This window comes from Lissotriton vulgaris, chromosome 5 (genome assembly GCF_964263255.1).
Source record: "Lissotriton vulgaris chromosome 5, aLisVul1.2, whole genome shotgun sequence".
In the NCBI taxonomy this organism is placed as follows: Eukaryota; Metazoa; Chordata; class Amphibia; order Caudata; family Salamandridae; genus Lissotriton; species Lissotriton vulgaris.
In genome coordinates, this window is record NC_141693.1 from 621010432 (window position 1) to 621031168 (window position 20737).

The following is a 20737-nucleotide window of genomic DNA, read 5'->3' on the forward strand; positions in this document are numbered from 1 at the left end:
CACCCCAATACATAATTCACTTTCCAACAGAATATTATAAGCAAACATCAGAAAATATCTTTAAGGTGTTGTAGAAGACCATTTTGCACAATTATATTTCAGATTTTGACAACTATAGTTCAAGATATGCTAGTTGTGTTGTTTTCTGTGACACTCATAATGTGCTTGTAAGCATGTACCTCCTCATCTTTGAAGCTTTTTCCTCTTGCCTTCTCCTTGGTGGATTTCTCAAGGACAGGCATCCTTGAAGTTCATTTGCCAGAGACTGGATCTAGGAGTTGAAGTCACCGGAGCAATATCGTACTGCTCTTCTTCTTTCTGTTGAAAGATGAATGATTTGAAGCATGTCAATCAAAATCGTCCAAGCTTGTCAATTAAAATATGCCAAAATACTCCAAAACTACATATACAAACAACAGCTCTCAAATTCATAATATAACAGAGCTCACTGATTCGAAGAGATCCCTACAATACAAATAAATTCTGGATTATTGAAGTCTCACTTTCATGAAGTTCAAGAGTGGTTCCAATGTTGGTGGCATGCTCTGTCGCAGTGTAACTTGTGGCACAGATGGAGCGCACTTTATCAATTGCTTTAGTGCCACATCCAGTGGATTCCAATGCCAATTTATTTAGTGACATCATGCTTTTCATTTTTACTTACAGATGATCCTATGATTTTGAGGAGGTTAATACTAGGATGTATTGCTATGAAGCTACATAGGTGCATGACAAAATATATTTTTTCCTGGTTTGAATTTTGATTAATTCTGTTACCACCTTCTGGTATAAACATGTTTTTTTTCCACAAAATGTCACTGTGTGTTCACCAGAGCAATGAGCCCCTTGGCTATTTTTATTGACTATTTTGAATGAGCATTAACAGTACTGTATTGTTCTATACTTATTTTTTCAAACATGCATTAAAAGTATTCACATTATCTTTTTGCCAATTTGATTTGCTGTGCTGTTTCATTCTGTAAAGTTGTTTCTCTGAGTCTATTCACAAGGTAACTTACACTTGTGAGTAAAATACAAGTGTACATTTACATGTGTAGTTTACTTTAACATTTTTGAATACCTTTACTACTCTGGGCTATTCAGAATATCCGAGTGTAAAGTTACACAAAAGTGTAGAGTTGCATGGCTCCGCTCCCTGAAAAATGATTTGGAGTCAAATTTAGGAGTGTAAGATGTTACTGCCAAAAAGAAGCAGTAGCACGTCCAGTACCACACATGGCGAACCACTGATATTGGAGCTAGGGACCTAAAATAAAACCTTAGGAAATAATGGTAAAATAAAATAAAATATTTATCACAGGTAAAAATAAATAGAAACAATATTTAATGTTAGGAAATTATGTAAAAATAATCAATATTTGTTTTTTGATTACAAAATATTTTGACAACCTTTTTTGAATTTGAAAATAATGTGACATTATTTTTAATTAAAATATAATTAACCATCTTTTAATTAATTGTATACACCATTATAATTTAAACTACAGAATTTCTTTATTTAACACATTATAATTTATGAAAATGTTTTATGAACATTTTAAATTTCCATAAACTTTACCATACTGAGATCTCCACCGCGACAGCTCCATTACCTAAATTTAAAATAAATTGTTATTGATTGAAATATATTAAATGAAAATTTTAAAAAAATGATTTTTAAATTAACAAATACATTCCCACCTAATTAGTTTTTAAAAGTCATGTATACAATTTGTTAAAGGTATTTTAATTATATTTTAAGAGACATTTAGGTTACATTATTTTATAAATTAAAAAAATGCTGTTAACATTTTTTATATTTAACCCCTTAGCTGCGGCGGCTATTCCGCCGCAGTGCTAAGGGGGAGGGGGGGCCGCGCGGCCCTCACGTGCTTGTGACGAAACCGCTCCGTCACGAGCCTCGGGTGGGCTGTGCTTGTGATGGAACGGTTCCGTCACGGCCCCGCCCGCCTAATAGAACGCTCAGCGCAGGCGCGTAATTCGCGCCGCGCATGCTCGCGAGCGGGCCATAACGGAACCGTTCCGTCACCAGCACAGCCCACCCGAGGCTCGTGACGGAACGGTTCTGTCACGAGCACGCAAGGGGTTAAATAGTAAATATTAAATATATAGTACTTAAAAATAAATTATCATTGCATTATATTTATTTATATGTTTACTTATTACATAATTTAATTTAATTTACCATTAGTTCCAATGGGTTTTGTTTTAAGTGCCTCCCTGTATTATTTTCTATGGGAGGGAGTTGCAGTAGCAGTGGCTGCCCATGTGTGCTGCAGGACAGACTCCAGTCCTGAGATGGAGTAATTTACTACTATTTAGGATCACTTGTTGACTGCAGGAACCTTAGAAATGTAGTTTGTGAATACCAGTGGTTTTAATCATTTAGGGGCGGGTGCATGTCCCTCTCTAAAGCCAACCCTCACCCTCCTAAAATACCTCCCTACCCCTCCTGAAACCCATCCCATTCAGCAGTAAATATGCCTCTTTTTCCAGGTACTCCCTGGCCCTCCCACATTTGCTACCATGTGGTAAACATACATATGTGAGGTTCGTCCCACAGACTAGATTTATTTGTGTTATTTTTTATTTTATTTGAAAAGTTTTATAAAGCGCAAAAAAGACCTGGCAAGTTATCAGAGCACTGTACAACAAACAAGGCTGGTTAAGCTGGTACAGGAAACAGGACAAGAATAATAGATAAACCTGTGGATACAGCGGAAGCACATTTCAGACAAAAATAGACATATAAGCAGTTACCCAAGGTGCAGATTGCATGGTAGATAAGGGAGGGCAGGGTTGTAAGGTCAATTCAGTTAGTTTGTAAGGCTAAAGAACTATTGTTGCATGTTGCTATTCAGGTTTGTTCTGATTTCTGGTGGAAGAATGTTCTATATTCTTGGAGCATGACCGGAGAAGGCACAGTTGTAGGTACTCTTCTTTTTGAACTTTGGTGGTTTCACCAGTAGAGTATTTGAGCTTCTTAGGGCACGATTCTCACCAGATAGCTCGAGTTTATTTGCCACGTAAGTGGACGTGTTTTGATGCAGCGCTTTGTGCGTCAAGCTTGTACCGGATCCTTGCATTGAGGGAAAGACAGTTGAGTTAAATTAGATCTGACGTGATGTGGTCCTGTTTTTTTGAGTCCATGATGAGTCTGGCAGCAGAGTTTAGAGTGACCCTTAAAGGAGCAAGTTTAGCTTTGGGTAGCTTGGCCAGGGTCACAATTCCGTAATTTATATGGGAGCTAACTAAGGATTGGACAGCTTGTTGCTGGTAAGCACGCGGAAGGAAGAGTTTGATTTTCCTTGATGTGCAAAGTTGGTGATTGGCTCCTCTTGTTGTCGCACTGATGTGATCATGCATATTCAGACATTTGGCCAGAACTAGTGATCTAGTGGAGCTAACAACATGTGGGGTGCAATTGAGGGCTGTATGTTGTTTGAGCCAGTCCTGAATGGGGGAAATATGATTGTGGGGGGCAAGCAAGAGCAATTCCGTCTTGAGAGTATTTAGCATAAGGTGGTTGTGAGATAACCAATGTTGAGTCTTCAAAAGAGCAGTGATGTCATCCGGTGATGCCATTTTCATATACAGTTGAGTATCATCAGCATACATGTAATACTGTATGTTAGTCTGTTTCAGAATTTTGGTAAGAGGTTCCAAATACAGGTTAAAAAGAGTGGGTGAGAGTGAGGATCCTTGTGAAACTCCATTTGAGACAGGCATACTGTTGGAACAGTCGTGGTTGACTTTGATTCTTTGTGTTTGAAGGAACTAGACAAACCAATTTAAGACTGGACCAGATAACCCCATCCTTGTTTTAAGAAGGTGAATTGATTTGTTGTGTTTGACCATGCCACACGCTGAGGAAAGATCAAGCAGTATAAGTAGGCAAGGTTCATTCTGGTCAAGTAGTCTTAGGGCATCATCAACAATGTTTGTTAGAGTGGTTTTGGTTCTGTGCCCATATCTGAAGCCAGTAAGGTATTGGGCAAGGAGTTGAAACTATTCAATGTGATTACAGAGTTGTGTATGTACATATTTCTCAAGTAGTTTGCATAAAGTAATTATATTTGAAATTGGTCGGAAGTTGTTAGGATCAGATAAGTCTGCATTAGGCTTCTTTGGGATGGAGGTGACTGTCCAATGTTGACGAAATCTGTATTCAAGCCTTGCAAGAGAGATTCATGTACAATCTTCGACCAGAGTGGGAAAATGGAAGAGGTAAGCTCTTTAAGGAATTTGGTATGCATGAGATTGTTGAAGTGATTTGACGGTTTTAATGAAGTAATGATGTTGAACAGCTCCACATTGTCATGTAGTCTGAAAGGTATTCCATGACGCATCGTTTTTTGGAGTATAGACAACCAATTTAACCAGAGGAGAGCTCACCCAAGGTGGCCATTAAAAAGGGTGGAGTGAGCCTGATTCTGTATGTATGGTGAGGAGAGTTGCAGATCTAATACAAGCTTCCTTGTTTTTTCAATGAAGTGGGGTGAGAACTCCTCACTGCTTTGGGATTAAGCCCTTGAGTGCCACAATTTGATTAGAGGAGTGGTTAGGTTGTTGATTTGAAAAAGTTTTTTGGGTCTGTGTTTGGTCTTGTTAAGCTGCGATCTAAAGTGATTAGTTTTGGCGCTGCAAATATGTTTGTTATAAGCATTTCTTATCTTCCTTAGTTGTTTGAGGTTTGCCAGAGAGGGCCAAGATCTTTCTGCATGCCTAGGTTTACATCGTTCCTCATTAAGGGAGCCATTGAACCAAGGTTTTGAATGTTTGCTAGGAATCCTTTTGAGATGCAAAGGAGCAAGTGCGTTGAAAATATCAGTCATGGAGTGAATGCAATGATCAGTGAGTTCATCCAGATTTGTCATTTTAGGGGGCGGCAGAAGAAGATTATTGGGGAGAGGATGTTGCCTTACGGCTAGAGCATCGACCACGAAGCTGGAGAACTGGGTTCAAGTCTCTGCAGGGATGCTCAACACCTTATGATTCTGGGCAAATCACTTAATCTCCTTGTGCCTGGCAAAAAATGAATGTGTCCTTCTGTAATGCAACTGGTGCTCATGTAAAGCTCTCTGATACCTTTGGGTCACGTTCGGTAGGAAAGTCTTGAAAGTGCTTAGTAAAGGATACTTTTTTTTGTTCCAGTGTAAATTCAAATCCCTAAGGAAGATATGGTTGTGGAATTGGTCAGCGTTAACTGATGAGGTCTCCATTATTTGTTCGATGATCAGAGGATTGTCTCCGGGGGTAGTAGATCTTGTGGAGTGTACATATTATCTTGTCGTTGTTCAAGATTTAGATTTCCAGGTGTTCGTAGGAAGACATCGGCGCCAAGTGCATGTGTCTCAAGGAGAGATCAATGGATGCAAGTTGTGCACCCCCAATTTGAACTGGTCTATCCATTCTAATGATGGTGTAATCGAGGGGAGCTAAAATGTCCAGGATTGGTGTAGAGATGTCCTTGAGCCAAGTGTCAGTTAAGATCAGGAGGTCTAGTTCATGTGAGATTATGAGGTCAGCAATATCAACTGCATGTCTTACCGCTGATCTGCAATTAATAAGCATCTAGTTGATGTGAGATTTGGTCAGTAAGGTTTCAAGGTGTGATGTGTGGACAGTTATTACTTTTTCCTTGCTCATAGATCTAAGGTTGAAACTGGGTTCCTAAACCCTATTGAGGGGAATAGTTTGGATATTGAACATTGAGGGAACAGATTCAATATGATCGGATTTGTAGGACAGTAATAGGGAATGAATGTCTACATTAGTCAAATGATTGGTAACCCTTTTTGATCTGGAGTGATTATTAGTATATGGCCGAGAGTTCCAGTGAGGATTCCCTAAGTTATTCCTGGCTGCAATTTCCCTTCGGAAGTATTTGACCATTGTGAAGAGGATAGGTTGATTAATCTCTGAAATCGTACTGAGATCCCAAAATTTCTCCATTTCTAAAGAGAAGTTTAATAAGATCTGAAGGTTCTCCTTAACTTGTTTAAGATCATTCTTGATGTGAGCCAGCTTATCCTTAATGTAGGGAGGGTTTAGCGTGTGCGTGGGAGGTCTGGTGGTAACCTGTGAATTAGATCAATCCGAAGGCAGAGAGGAAGTAGGTAGTGTGGATTCCTCATAGGAGAGGAGAGAGGTAGTTGGGGAGTTGATGGGCGAATTCTGGATTATGGATAATGTATCGGAGATGGGGAGTGGGATATGAGTAGGTAGAGGTGTGAAATTGTTACCTTCACTAGTTAACCAGGGCTGTCGGTCCAATGAAACCAGTAGGTTGGGGAGCGTGTTGCAGGAAAGGGATTTACCTATGGGTGAGTTTGTATTCAAAGGGGAGAGGAAAGTAGACCTCAAGTTTCCTAGATTGTTGTTGTTGCAAAGTATAGAGGGGTAAGCATTATGTTTCAATGCCATGTGAGTAGGGGGATCAGTGATGTTCGATGACTTGGTGTATAGGGAGATTTTAGTAGCTATATGTGGCCTTGGTTCAACCCCAGATGATTCCCCGATGATGCAAGGGGTAAGGTAAACCTGATTTCTAGTAAGTGATGAAGATGGTGTGTTGGAGGTAGCACTGGTAACAGCGCATTGAGGTTTCACTGTGGATGTTAGATCTTGATCTTGCAGCATAGAAAGTTATATTGTTTACAATTGAGGGCCTTATTTATGAGGCCTGGTATTAATTTTACACCGTTGGTGCGTCATTTTTTGTAACGCACCTGAGGCGTAAAATATGCACCAGGTTACGCCCTATTTACAAAGTGATGTATCTAGGCAAATGCGTCACTGTGTAAACCCCTGCTCCACATTATACCTGCGCCAGGTATGGAGAGCATATGGCACAGTGAGCAATCGTCGGGCAGCCCAAAAAGACGCCATCCGCAACCACCACCACCTCATCAGTGCCGCCAAGAGGACCTCTTTCAAAGACTGCCTAAACAACAATGCACACAACAGCAAGGAGCTCTTCAACGTCGTGAAGGAACTCTCCAACGCCACCTTCTTCCACCGCAAGGTCGCCGACATCCACGATAGCTTCAACCCCCGGATGACTCTAACAGGCCCAAACACGTCGGAACAACCTCACCCCACCGACGACGACCCCCTGACATGCTGGGCCAATGTGAGCATCAAAGACACAATCAAGACCATGGGCACAATCCACTCCGGCTCGCCATCTGACCCTTTTCCACACCACATCTTCAACAAAGCCGGCAGCTCCATCGCACCCCACCTACGCAACATCATCAACCTCTCCTTCGAGACCACAACCTTCTCTGAAAGCTGGAAACACGCCGAGATCAACGCCCTACTGAAGAAACCTGAGGCGGACCCGAGCAAACTGAAAAACTTCCATCCCATCTCCCTGCTTCCGTTCCCAGCTAAAGTCATCGAGAAGATAGTCAACATCCAGGTCACCCGCTACCTCGAAGACAACAGCATCTTGGACTCCTCCCAGTCAGGTTTCCACAGCACCGAGACCACCCTCATCGCTGCCACAGATGACATCAGGATATTACTGGACAATGGCGAGACGGCGGCCCATATCCTCCTGGACCTCTCCGCCGCTTTCGACACCGTCAGCCACCACACACTACGCACACGACTCCATGACGCAGGGATCCGAGACAAGGCCCTGGAATGGACCTCCTCCTTCCACTCCGGCAGAACCCAAAGAGTCCGCCTCCCCCTGTTCCGATCCGAAGCCTCCGAGATCATCTGCAGCATCCCACAGGGATCCTCCCACAGCCCGACGCTGTTCAACGTCTACATGGCACCTCTTGCACGCATCGCCTGACATCACAACCTCAACATAATCTCCTACGTCGACGACACGTAACTGATCCTCTCCCTCACCAAGGACCCCCTCACCACCAAATCCAACCTCCACCAGGGAATGAAGGCCGTCGCCGACTGGATGGAGGATAGCCGCCTTAAACTGAATACAGACAAGATGGAGATCCTCATCCTCGTGCCCAATCCCTCAGCTTGGGACAACTCCTCGTGGCCCGCGTCACTGGGGACAACCCCCGCACCCACCAACCATGCACGCAACGTGGGAGTCATCCTCGACTCGAAACTCACCACATCACCCCCCACCTGAGGAACCTGCACTGGCTCCCTGTCGACAAAAGAATCTCCTTCAAGCTCCTGAAACACGCACACAAGGAACTCCACAAGACCGGCCCAGCCTATCTCAACAGTCGACTCTCCTTCTATGTACCCAACAGGAAACTCCGCTCCACAGACCTCTCCCTGGCTATCGTCCCACGCATCCATAGAACCACAGCCGGAGGCAAATCCTTCTCCCACTGCGCCGCCAAGACCTGGAACACCCTACCCCATATCCTACGACAAACCGAAGACCTTCTAACCTTCAGGAGACAACTCAAGACCTGACTGTTTGACCAGTAGCAACAGCACCCCCTTCCTCCCCACCCCTCAGCGTCTTGAAACCCTTGCGGGTATGTAGTGCGCTTTACAAATTACATGATTGATTGATTGATTGTAGAAGTGGAACCTTGAAATCTGTGAGATTTCAGTGCGCCACTTCTAGGGCGCCATTGCGTCAATATCTTACACCTGCCTCACAGCATGCGTAAAACTGACGCAGGCCCTTGGAAACATTGCTTGGAGTTCCATCTGTTTTCAGACACACCACAGCAATGTCACTTTTGCCCCCACAGATACGTCAGACATACTGACGTATCTGTAACTCCTTGCGACATGATGCGTCATACAGTAAATATGATCATCCATCATTTTGCAAGGAGAGCGCACTGAGGTGACGCATTGCTGTTTTCACGCTGCAATGAGTCACTTCTCATAAAAAGGCCCTGAATTTTTAATCCTCATAAAGAATTTGTCAAACTGTTCTTGGTTTTGATCTGATGATTGAATAAGATTGTTCCCATTGTTGTATATGGATATGGCGAGATCAGATCAGATTTGAAGGTTGGGTAGGGAATAATGGATAATCTAAAACCGTGAGGTGTTTTCCTTATTGGTTTGGCACAGAGCATGGTCGTGAAGGCTCTTCTCCATTGGGTTTTCCTGATAGTGAGGAAGATTAGGTCATTAAGGATGATGCCTTTAGATATACAAAAGTATGCATTGAAGATAAGCATTTCAAGTGCCTTTTGAGAAGATTATGATTGAAGTTTTTAGCAGCAGTTTTCGATAGGTTAGTGGGGTATGCAATCTTAAAAGCATTGTAACCCACCCTTGATACCAGGACTCCTTTGAGGCTATGGATATTTGGAGCCATGGTGGCGAGGGAGACCACAGTGAGAGTTAAAAGCTGAGGAGTGGGTTTTCAAGGGCTAACTATGGGCACTATTCATGCGGCTTAATTATTTATAAGGTCAGACTAGTTTTGGGATAACAGATGTCCAGCTTCCAAAGTTGATTCTATTCAGCCGTATAGTAAATGAATTAGAAGATGATTAGATAGTGATTGGTGCAACAGTGAAAGAAAAGAAGATTCGATAGCAGATCTGTGTAAAGGCTTGCCAATACAGTGTAGAGACACCATTCTAAGATGGCCCCTCCAGTATGTAACTGGAATAAGGCCATACCCTACTTTCCATGCAGATTTATAAGGCCCAGAGTTCTCCTTTACTTTCTGTGATTTTCTTGGGCTAGAAAGTTACAGCCTGATTCATCAACGGGCCTTTTTGCGAGCCCCTAATAGCGAATCATAGCGATTCGCTATTAAGGACTCGCAAAACGGTAATCATGTAGGAATCGCATAATAAAATGCGATTCCTACTGATTCCTTATTTGCGATTAGCTAATTGCTAATCGCAAATAAGGAATAACTCGCCATTCATTCCTATGGGCCAAAAGGCCCATAGGAATGAATGGGGAGTATTCTTTATTTGCGATTAGCAATTAGCTAATCGCAAAATAGGTTGCGATTTGAAGGGAGCCAGGGGTGTCCACAGGACACCCTGTAGCACCCCTCAAATGAAATTTCACACAGGTGTTGCACACACACATGTCCAAAGGACATGTGTGTGTGTAACATGCAACTCGGAAAAAAGCATTTAAATGCATTTTTCTGAGTTTTCGCAATTTACCGCGAGGTCTGACCTCGCGGTAAATTGCGGCAAGAAATTGCGAATTCGCAAATTTAAATTGGATGTTGAATTGCATTTAAGGAATCTCTAATAGAGATTCCTTAAATGTAATTCCTCGCAAATTTGCGACATCGCAATTAGCGATTTTTGCATTTGGGATGCTGAATCCCAAATGCAAAATTCGCTCTCGCAAAGGGCCGGATTCTCAGAATCCGGCCCCTTGCGAGCGCAATTTAGGTTCATGAATCTGGCGGTAAGACTCATGAAAAGTAGAATTGTGTACCCCATAAATATTCATCACACGCCAGCACAGTGATAAATACATAGATCCAGAACAGGCAACGATGATCAGGCAAGCACAATATTATAATCAGGCCAGCCGCTCTGGACTCAGCCTCACCCCCTTTGTACATTCGGTTCTTTTTGCAATTACTTGTAGAATATAACCAGGAATGGGAAGGCAAGTTTATATGCCGGACAACACTTGTAGTGTTGTTGGCAGATCAGATAAAGTTCACCCCGGTTCCGCGGGGAGATGCTCCTTGCGTGCAGCTCAGGGGAGCATGGCAGGCAGAGCAACACGACGGAGCTAACTAATTCCACAATGTAGCCTCACATGTCCCTGAATACTGTTAACCAAATTACAGTGTACAGTATTGCTGTATCACTCAGAATTCCTGATTTGGCTGTTAACTTCATGCAGTTGCCTAATTACCAGCACTGGGAGCTCAATCAAGTCACTTCACACACATAGGATGACTGTAGGCTGCATGGGTGACCCCTCTGTGGGTGGGGCCTACCCGTGCCACTAAATCTCAAGGGTTCATATTTGCCTGAGGTGAGTCATGAAATCAGGCAGAATTCCAGTCTGATTAAGGGCTTTATTTATTGTTTGGCCCGCTGTCATTTCATGTTGGTGTAGTAAGTTAGTCTGCCAACCTGACAGATTACTGCCCACCAGATTTAGAGATCATCGCTGTCCCAGTGGAGATATCTTTCCCTTAAGAGATCATGGCAGTTATGAAGGAGCTGCAGGTTTGGTGGACATCTGCCTTCTGTTAGGTATTCGCTCACCAAACTCCATAAACTTCAGGTTGTTTCTGAAAATCCAAAAACCCCTGAGAGCTTTCTTGCTGGGTTTGAGGAGTCATTCTTTTTTTCTAACCCTGGCCTCTAGGTTTAACCTGGGAGTAACAAATAGATAAAAAGACTCCAGGCTATGCACTCCTAATAGGAAGAGGCGTGGATGTCCTTATTCCAACAGCCTTCTACTCCATCAGCCATCGGAGTACGTTTTTGGACGTCATAGCCAGCAGGGGCACCGCCATTGGAAAACTGACTGTCCACCAGCTAAGAATAGAGTGGGCGTACTCAGGTTTTGGCAGTTAAAACACTCAGTCTCAGTAGGCCCTAGTAGCCCTAATGGGCAGGGGTGCTGTGTAAATGGAATATAGGTATGTTTTGCATGTCCTGGTAGTGACAAATAGTCTATTTAATTTTTCACTACTGTGAGGCCTACTCCTCAAATCTGTTTTCATTGGGAATTCCCTAAAATACTTGCAAGCTGTAATTCCTGTTCAGAGAAGCGTAGCTTTTACATGTTTCATATGTATGGAATGGTAATAACAACCAGCCACAACACAGGAAGGATAGTACATATCTACATACATCTGCATTCTGATGGCCTTGCCTAGGCAGGAGGGAAGGGAGGGGCTAACACTTCAGCTTGGTGAGATCGACACATCCCCTCGACTGCATAGCAGAATTTGTTGGATTGCTTGAAAAGCCTCGACATTTGCACCCGTCTTTGGAACTGATGCATTGTCTTCACTGCATGGCGAAGATCGATGCATCCTGCGGGACTCAACATCGTTGCATCTCACTTTTTACCCCAAGGAAAGGTACTTTGTTCACAAGGCCCTGCATGCGTCCTGTAGCCAACCAGGGCCTTATCGCGGTCAGTCCGACTTTTGACTTTGCCCCAGTCCAGCGCGACCTAAATTGACCTTTTTAGGGCTACTTGCTTTTAAGCGCTTTACTGCATTAATTCCTTCAAAATGTAATATCTCAACTTGCATTTTACAATGGATTTTTGTCCATTTAGTCTTGTTTTGTTTATAATATTATAATTTATTTTTATAAACCTCTGTGGAGTCTTTTTGTGGTGTATTCATTGTGTTACTGTGTATATGTGTGTGTTGCACAAATACTTTACACATTGCCTCTTTATATAAGCCTGAGTTCTCTGTGCCTAGCTACTAGAGGGTGAGCAAGGTTATATTTTAATGTGTATCCAGCTTACCCTGACTAGAGTGGTGGTTCCTCTCTGGCCTGGGTGTATACCTCAGCTAACCAGAATTCCATTTCTAACACCCTCCAACACCGTTTCGTTTTTGTCAGTGTGATGCCCTAAATGCAATGAGTATGCTTAGCCATGGGCTCTGTGCTCACTGCGCCATAGAACACAAGCTGGATCTTACTGAACAGGCCTAAATTGGCCAAAACTGAGGTTCATGGTGGGCATCAGTTTATTGGACAGTATTGCAACCCAGAGTACCAGTGGCTGATATTAATTCAAGTAATTCACCCATTACTTTTGTGTTTTTTTCCTATTAGCAGACAGGATTGTATGGAAAATATAAAGGCCTTGTCCCTCCTGACTGAATGGCACCCTGAAGCATTTATGCAGTAAACACTTCAAACACAGTTGGGAAATTTGTATAAGGAACAGGGCAATGTGAAGATGTGAAGTCGTTAAATAGTTCTTTTTAAACAGTACCTTCCACAGTGTACACTTATGTATTTTTTTTATATTGGCTTCTATCAGCTTGACTGTTGGTAATATGAGATGTAGATACTTGAGGTAGGGGGGCATCAAATATATTTGTCAAGTACAGTAGCCTACTCATTTTTTAGTTTAGAGGGATTAGGCAAAATGTTTTGCAAGTGAGCTTGTTTTGGTGGAGTAGTATTTATTTTTGATTGGTTTATCTTTCAATGCTGACTAAAATTCATACAGAACACTATCATCATGATTTGCCTGTGGCACTAAAGTTGGCTACAAAAATCCCAGCTGTTCAATCACCTATCGAGTTGTGTTCCAACTGCCTTTTCAGCTTTATGTAGGATAGAAAGTTGCTGATGCACTAGCCATGATAAGTTTACTTAGCATCAAGGACTTAGTCAATATGCCAACTCGAGACAGAAAATATGATTGACTGCAACAACTTCCCAATGACTGGCGTAGCCGTTGGGTCATGATCCCGACGATAAGGAAGGAAATGGGCCCCTGGCCACTGTTTGAACTATAATATAAAGCAATACTCAGGGTTCAGTGAACCGCTAAGGCCTCTGGGCCTGAGTGCCACTGTACCTGCTGCACCAAAGGAAGCTAAACCTGTGTGCGCATTCCACTGAGCAATTCTTGAATGAGGTACTTTCCAGGTAATGATCAGTCCTGTGAACATTACAGGTATAATTAGTGGAACCTCAAACCCTCTTTAATAATGAATAGGTGCACCTAAGAGCACCAGGAATCAAGGATTATGCTTTCAAGATGTAATCAAATCAAAATCCTATCCTACTGCACACAATACAACTTGTAACTAGGATAAAAATAAACAAGAAAGTGTGAACAATATTTACAAGAAAAGAAAACAAGACAAAATAATATAGCATTCTAGTTATATTGAATTTATGAAAGTTTCTTTATATAAATATCCATTTATCTCTAGCTTCTTTCTTCTAACTAATCTAAATCAGTCGCGGCCGGCATGGCTTGTGGGTGGTGGGGAGTTTGCGGTGGGGGGGGGTCACAAGGGGGTTGTGCAGGGGAATACATTTTTAAAAAAAATATCTTGAGGCCGGGACCCTCGTCTATGTCTGGCCCTGCTCCTGTTCTCCTGCTTCGCACTCCCTCCCTTCAGACAATCACAACGCTGCAATGAAGCTTTGTGGTTGGTCTGAGCGCTGTGACACTGCACTCAGCCAGGGGCTGTAGGGGGGGGGGAATGTTCTCTATGGAGGCTGTAATGCAACCTGCATGGACAAAGGGGAATGTGTGCATGACTGCTTTGGGCGGCCCAAGAGGGTTAACTAAACAGTCATTGTGCACTTAGGAGTGGGCAAACCACTCCACCCCTGCTTCAAAAGCAAAGCAGCCCTACCCACCCGCCCACAAAGCAACAAGACACGAAGCATAAAAAGAGAATAACTCTAAGTTATTATCATTTTATGTTTCTACATGGCACTGCTTAAAAGCAGTGGGGTGACGCTCCTGGCAGGTGTACTATGTGTGTTTGGCTGTTACTCATCAACAAAGTGCTAGGCTCTCTTTGGGAAGATGTGTCCGGCCATAGTGCTACTCCTTGTTTTATGTGTAGCTACTGTTCTGATGACCTGGCCATCACCTGACTAAGCAATGGCGATTATTAGTCGTGTGTTAAAATATTTTATTGTTTTAGATAAAAATAAATATATTTGCAAGGCATAGCAATACATAGAAATCAGAAACAGATATATAATTATGAAGAATTAAAAAGGAATACATAACAAATAACATCTGGACTGGGATATAAAAGTTATCATATAAAAATGATCAGAAAAATAATATGACAGATCTTTCTACCTTTATTTTTATGGAGAGACTGCCAACATTTTCTCTCTCTCACACAGACTCACTCTCTCACTCTGTTTTTCTGTTCAGTCTGTCTCCACGTGGCCTTCTGGTTCCCACTGAGCCAAGAGATGTGTCTGAGTGCTGTTTAGATATATGATGCCTGGAGTACGATAGGTTTGGGATCCCTAGTATGTGTACAGGTACCAAGCAAGATCACTGAGGAACAGCTCAACTCCACCTGCAACCGCGATACCCCTGCCACCTCACAGATGCCAACCTCGCAGCCAAAGAACTCCACAGATGGATCTCCAACTGCACAGATGAGCTCGCACCCCTACGTAACCCTCACAGACAGCACCCCAGGAAGGCCCCTGGTTTACCGCCGACCTCCAAAAATCCAGGTCCACCTGCAGACGCCTCGAGAAGAACTGGAGAAAAAGCAAATCTTCAGAAGCCCGCACCACCTACAAGAACATCATGACAGAATTCCACCAACGCATCAGATCCACCAAAAGGACCTTAATCCAGAACAAGATCCTCGCTAACTCCAGCAACTCCAAGGAACTCTTCAGCATCATCCAGGAATTCACAAAACCCCCCAGCAAAACCATGGACATCACCCCCTCTCAGGACGTCTGCAACAAGCTCGACTCATACTTCCATCCGAAGATCAAGGGCCTCTACGACAACTTCAATGACCAGACACCTGACTCCGAAACCACTCCACCCTCCAGCAACGCCAGCCAGCCCACCATCTCCTCCTGGACCCCAGTCACCACCGAAAACACTGCATCGACCATGAAAGGCATCCACTCAGGGTCCCCCATGGACCCCTGCCCCCGCACATCTTCCACAGAGCAGCCGCTGCCATCCCTTGAAAATCGGCATCTTTCCAGATCACTGGAAACATGCAGAAGTCACACCCCTACTCAAAAAGCCCGGAACAGATCCCACGGACCTCAAGAACTACCGACCCATCTCCTTCCTCCCCTTCACGGCAAAAGTCACTGAGAAGGCCTTCAACATCCAACTAACGAAATTCATTGAAGAAAACTTCATCTACGACCCCTCCCAATCCAGATTCCGCAGCAACCACAGTACGGAGACCGCTTTTCTCTCCACCACAGACGACATCCGCACCCTCCTCTGCCAAGGACACATCGCAGCCCTGATCCTACTCGACCTCTCTGCAGCCTTCGACACCGTTTCCCACTGCACACTCACTGCAAGACTCCACGAAGCCGGCATGCAGGGAACCGCCTTCAACTGGCTCTGCTCCTTCCTCGCGACAGAACCCAAAGAATCAGACTTTCACCCTTCCTCTCTGAACCCATGGAAATCAACTGCTGAATACCCCAAGGATCGTCGCTCAGCCCCAAGCTCTTCAGCATCTACATGGTCCACCTCGTCACCATCGTCAGACAGTACGGACTCAGTATAGTATCATATGCAGATGACTCCGAACTCATCCTCTCCCTCACCAAGGACCCCATCACCACTAGACGCATTCCATGAAGGAATGAAATACGTTGCATCCTGGATGAGCAGCAGCTGCCTAAAGCTCAACTCGAAGAAGACAGAGGTCCTCATTCTCGAACCCTCCCACTTGGCATGGGACAACTCCTGGTTGCCCACTGCCCTCGGCAGCCCCTCACCCCCCACGAACAATGCCCGAAACCTCAACATCGCACTTGACTCCTCCCTCTCCATGACCCGACAAGTCAACGCTGTTGCCTCTACCTGCTTCAACACCTTCTGCATCTTCCTAAAGACCTTCAAAAGGATCCCCCAAATCAAGAAAGACTGTCACCCACCGACTCCTAACCAGCAGACAAGACTACGTAAATGCCCTCTACGTCGGAATCAACAAGTCTCTGCTCCCCAAACTCCAGACCATACAGAACACGGCAGCAAGACTCGTCTTCGGCATCCCTCGACACATACACATCAGCCAGCACCTGCGAAACCTCCACTGGCTCCCCGTTGAGAAAAGAGTAACCTTCAAGATACTCACCCACGCCTACAAATGCCTCCTCAACACCAGACCCCAATATCTCAACAACAGAATCTCCTTCCACGTAGCCAAGAGGAACATCCAACCTGCCAACCTCGCTGAACCCCAGTGCATCAACAGAGCAAGAATGGGTGGAATAATCTTCTCCTACGGCCAGGACCTGGAACGAGCCGCCGATCACAATCAGGCACGCCCCCACCCAGCACATCTTTAGGAAGACCCTCAAGACCTGGCTCTTCAACTGACCGGAGCTGTTCCCCCCAACCTCAGCGCCTTGAAACCCTCATGAGTCAGCACGCTTACAATTTCCCTGATTGATTGATTGAAGGTTGTAAGATATTTCAGAGCATTTATTGTTATTCAGAGCATGATGTCTCACTTCAACGCCTTGCCGCCCTGCCCTTCTTCTGTGTATCATTTTCTTCAGGAACCATTGTAAAGCCAGGAGTTTAAACCTGATTTGAAATACATAAATTTGAATAACGCATGAAGGGTTTGTTATGCGGGTCTTCCCTGTACTAACCCATTTTCCTCAGCCATCTTGTGGTGCAACAGTTGCCACACCTGAACAGAAAACTTCAGCCAAGGGCATTGCCAAACCCAAGTATTTTCTGCCATGTGCTGCTGGAGGAGAAGGGCACAGAAATGGTCATGTCTTGGCCAGAATGCTGCCTGGCTCGATTCTACAAAATATAGTGGGCATTATGTGATGCCTTCCATACCCAGTGAATGAAGCATAACGTAGTCGTAGCTGGTTGCCATGGAATGGCACACAACCTAAATGATGGCGCACTTATCAATTATTGATTCCATTCAACACTTTAGGTACAACGTAGGATTTAAACTTCATTTGGCCTACGACCACACAACTGCAGCTGGTTCTAAATATAAGTCGACTCACATAGCTTAGTTAGAGTCCGCAGTATAACTTGGAAGACCTCTGTACTCATGTGCAATGAAATGTGGGCACCACAGGAAGGAACATTGGCTGTCTAACCTGAAGGAGAAAGGATTATACCCTAGGTCTCAGGAAAAATATGTTTATGCTACAGCAATCTGAAGAAATTGAGGTAGATTTCTTGGCATGCAGATCATAGCCTGGGCCCAACTATCAAGTACATTGCTATTAGGAGCGTCTGTCGTCAAATTCTCTAAAAACTTAAGGGCCGTGACCACTGTCCAGCTTTGACATTACTGCAACCACATAGCGCCACATGGTGCAATAAAAGAATGAAAACGCTTTTGACCTCTGATCAACACTTGTATTGTTGTAGCACAGATTTTTGTGTGAAGGTGCATTATCTTGCAGCCCTTTGCTGAGACTTAGCTTCATCCTGTGGGTGGTGCCAACCTGTGGTGGCAACCTGTGAGTCTCTACACACTCACCCTGCATACATACCACTCATCAAAGGATACCTGGCCCAACCATTCTATTCCACTCCAGCCTGCAAGAGTAAGCCTTCACTGTTCAACCTCACTACCTACTGAAAGCCCAACTCTGAGCGAGATTGATTTAGCAAAGTCAATGAGCCCGTTAAGCAAGTAAGAAAAACTGTTTATTCCATTTATGAGGTGATGCAATAAACAACAAGCCATACAAGTATGATAAAATATTGTACTAAAAAAATAAAAGAACAAGGATATAAACATTCAACACGAGGACAAGATAATACATGATTTTACAATAAAAAATATATTATAAGTCCAACGACAAATTCCCTGGTTATGATATAGGTAGATATAAAAAAAATTGCATTACGACGAGCCCTGATTTGTCTTGATCTGCTCACTGGGAGAATGTATCTTCTATGAGGAACTGATTATGGTTTACTAAAAAAAGCTGAAACGCGTACCCATGTTGGAGGATAAGTTATCACAAACACAAAATGGGTTGTAAGTTGATTGAGTACTTGACAGTGACAACTGGTCATGTGCAATACCAAACCCGAATCAGACCTGAAAATTGTGGTCACGGTCACTATGGAACCATGTAATCAGTGGTGGCTGTTGACATTTGAAAGTGGAGAAGAATAAAAGTTGGGTATGACTTAATGTAGCGAGCAAGCTTAATGGACAAACATAGGGTCCAGGGTAAGTTCTCCTCCCGAGAAAACATTTTAAAAAAGATTGGCAAATGTTGCATTTTAAAGCAAATGAATTTAATTATAAAGCATGGTTTATAAAGTTGTGGGAACATATAGTCTTGAAATATTAAACACATTAAAAACGGCCCCATATCTTACTGCCTTTATATGTTCAACAGTTACTGTAATTTGCAATTGTACAGCGCGATAACTAAAGGTCCTTTCCAAGTGTGTGCTTGCCCAGTGTCTTGCACTGCATGCAGCTCCTGGAAGAAAACGCTCTAACAAGGCTTCGGGAAGCACCAACAGCTGCTCGCTGCAATCAATCATATAGAAATATGTGCAGACAGGTCTTTAAGTGGAATGAAAATAGTGCAGCTCTCTAAAAGGGAACATGTAAAATGCATTTCTGACTCCCATAGTGTGCCACCCTATCAGTATTTTGGTTTCTCTGAGATGTAATTGCAGTTAGATATATAACACAACTACTGAGATACACCTAAAACCTGTCAGTATGATTGGCTTTGTCAATTGGTAACTGTTTAAGATAAATGAGTTAATAACAATGATTTGTTATAAATAATTAACATTTGAAATGTTTCACTTCTGAAAACGTGTCTGTGAATTAAATAGTATTGAGTGCTGTGGAAAGGGGTTTCGGGCTTCAGTTATGTGCTCTTAAAGTTAGATATGTATGCCCCTTTTCTCTGCATATCTTGGATATCTGCACATCTTCAACCACCTCTATTTCCTCTTCAGCAACCTCTTTTCATTCTTTCCTGAATGGACTTCCTTGCATCTCCCTGGCATCACCACTTTCAAACATATACTTCACTCACTCACATTTAAGCACTTTATTTCCTTTTGCTTTTGCCTTGAAAATATTTTGACAACTGTGTACCCTCTTCACGCACATTTTCATAGACTTTCAATTGCAACTGGGATACATGACTATTGTTCTGTGTGCTCTGCAGAGAGGCCAAGCCATTGACAGTCATTTCGCTTTGCCTTCAGCCTCAGCGCTAGAGCTCTCATTCAAAGTCCCTCATAAACACTTGGCACAACTCAAAGTATGAACTATACAAGAGTAATAAGATGCCCACAATAATACAGAAACACAGCATGCTGAAATAGCCAACATTCTTGGGGAATGCAAGATTAAGTAAAACGTGAAATAGGAGAGGAGCTAAATCCCTGGCATGCATTGCTATCACGTTTTTAACATTCATTTTTTGTAAATCAATCCATGTTTTTTGCATTAAAGTTAAAAACATGAAGATAGGGACAGTTTTATCACCATACAGCCTGCTGAAATAGCTAACGCTCTTGGGGAATGCAAGATTAAGTAAAACATGAGCGGATTTTGCGGATTGGCAATTTGCGGATTTGAGAATTTGCGGATTGCGAAAATCCGCAAAATCCGCGAATCCTCGCTGATTTTTTTTATTTTTTATGTTCGCACGGGTTTCTGCAAGTTCGCGAGGGTTTTGTACAATTTCGCAAATTGCGAAATTGTACAAAACGCGTGCGAACTTGCAGAAACCCGTGCGAACACAATGTGCCCAGTAGGGTATGTGCCTCTTGTGTGAATAAAAGGTCAGAGAACGATCCGTTCAGCAGATGAAGAGAAAGAAGCTCCTGGTCACAGGAACAGCACGGGTATTGCGCTCGTGAAAGTCAAGGATGCAAAGCCTATCCAGCATCACAGCTTATTTTCCACGGTAGATTTGGGAAGAAGGCACACCTGTCCAGCCTCGACAACGCTCACGATTGTTTTTGGGCTAATGAATGAGTCACTGAATTTGAGCATCAACTAGTTCGAGCGACCATGTGTGTGTTATTACTATGCAATCGCCCCGAAGGGCGCAGGGGTCCCTTGAGTGAGCCTACTCATGCAACTATTTTA

At 43.4% G+C, this 20737-nt stretch overlaps 1 protein-coding gene across 1 annotated transcript in view; it reads right to left on the reverse strand.

Annotated features, from left to right (window-relative positions):
• The window catches only part of CHAT (choline O-acetyltransferase), a 521284-nt gene extending 520978 nt beyond the window's left edge, over positions 1–306 (reverse strand). Inside the window, exon 1 of the mRNA XM_086920150.1 lies at positions 180–306. Within this exon, the coding sequence (XP_086776276.1) occupies positions 180–242 (63 nt within the window). The 5' untranslated portion in view covers positions 243–306. The remainder of the gene's footprint in view (positions 1–179) is intronic.
• Positions 307–20737: the final 20431 nt, after the last annotated feature.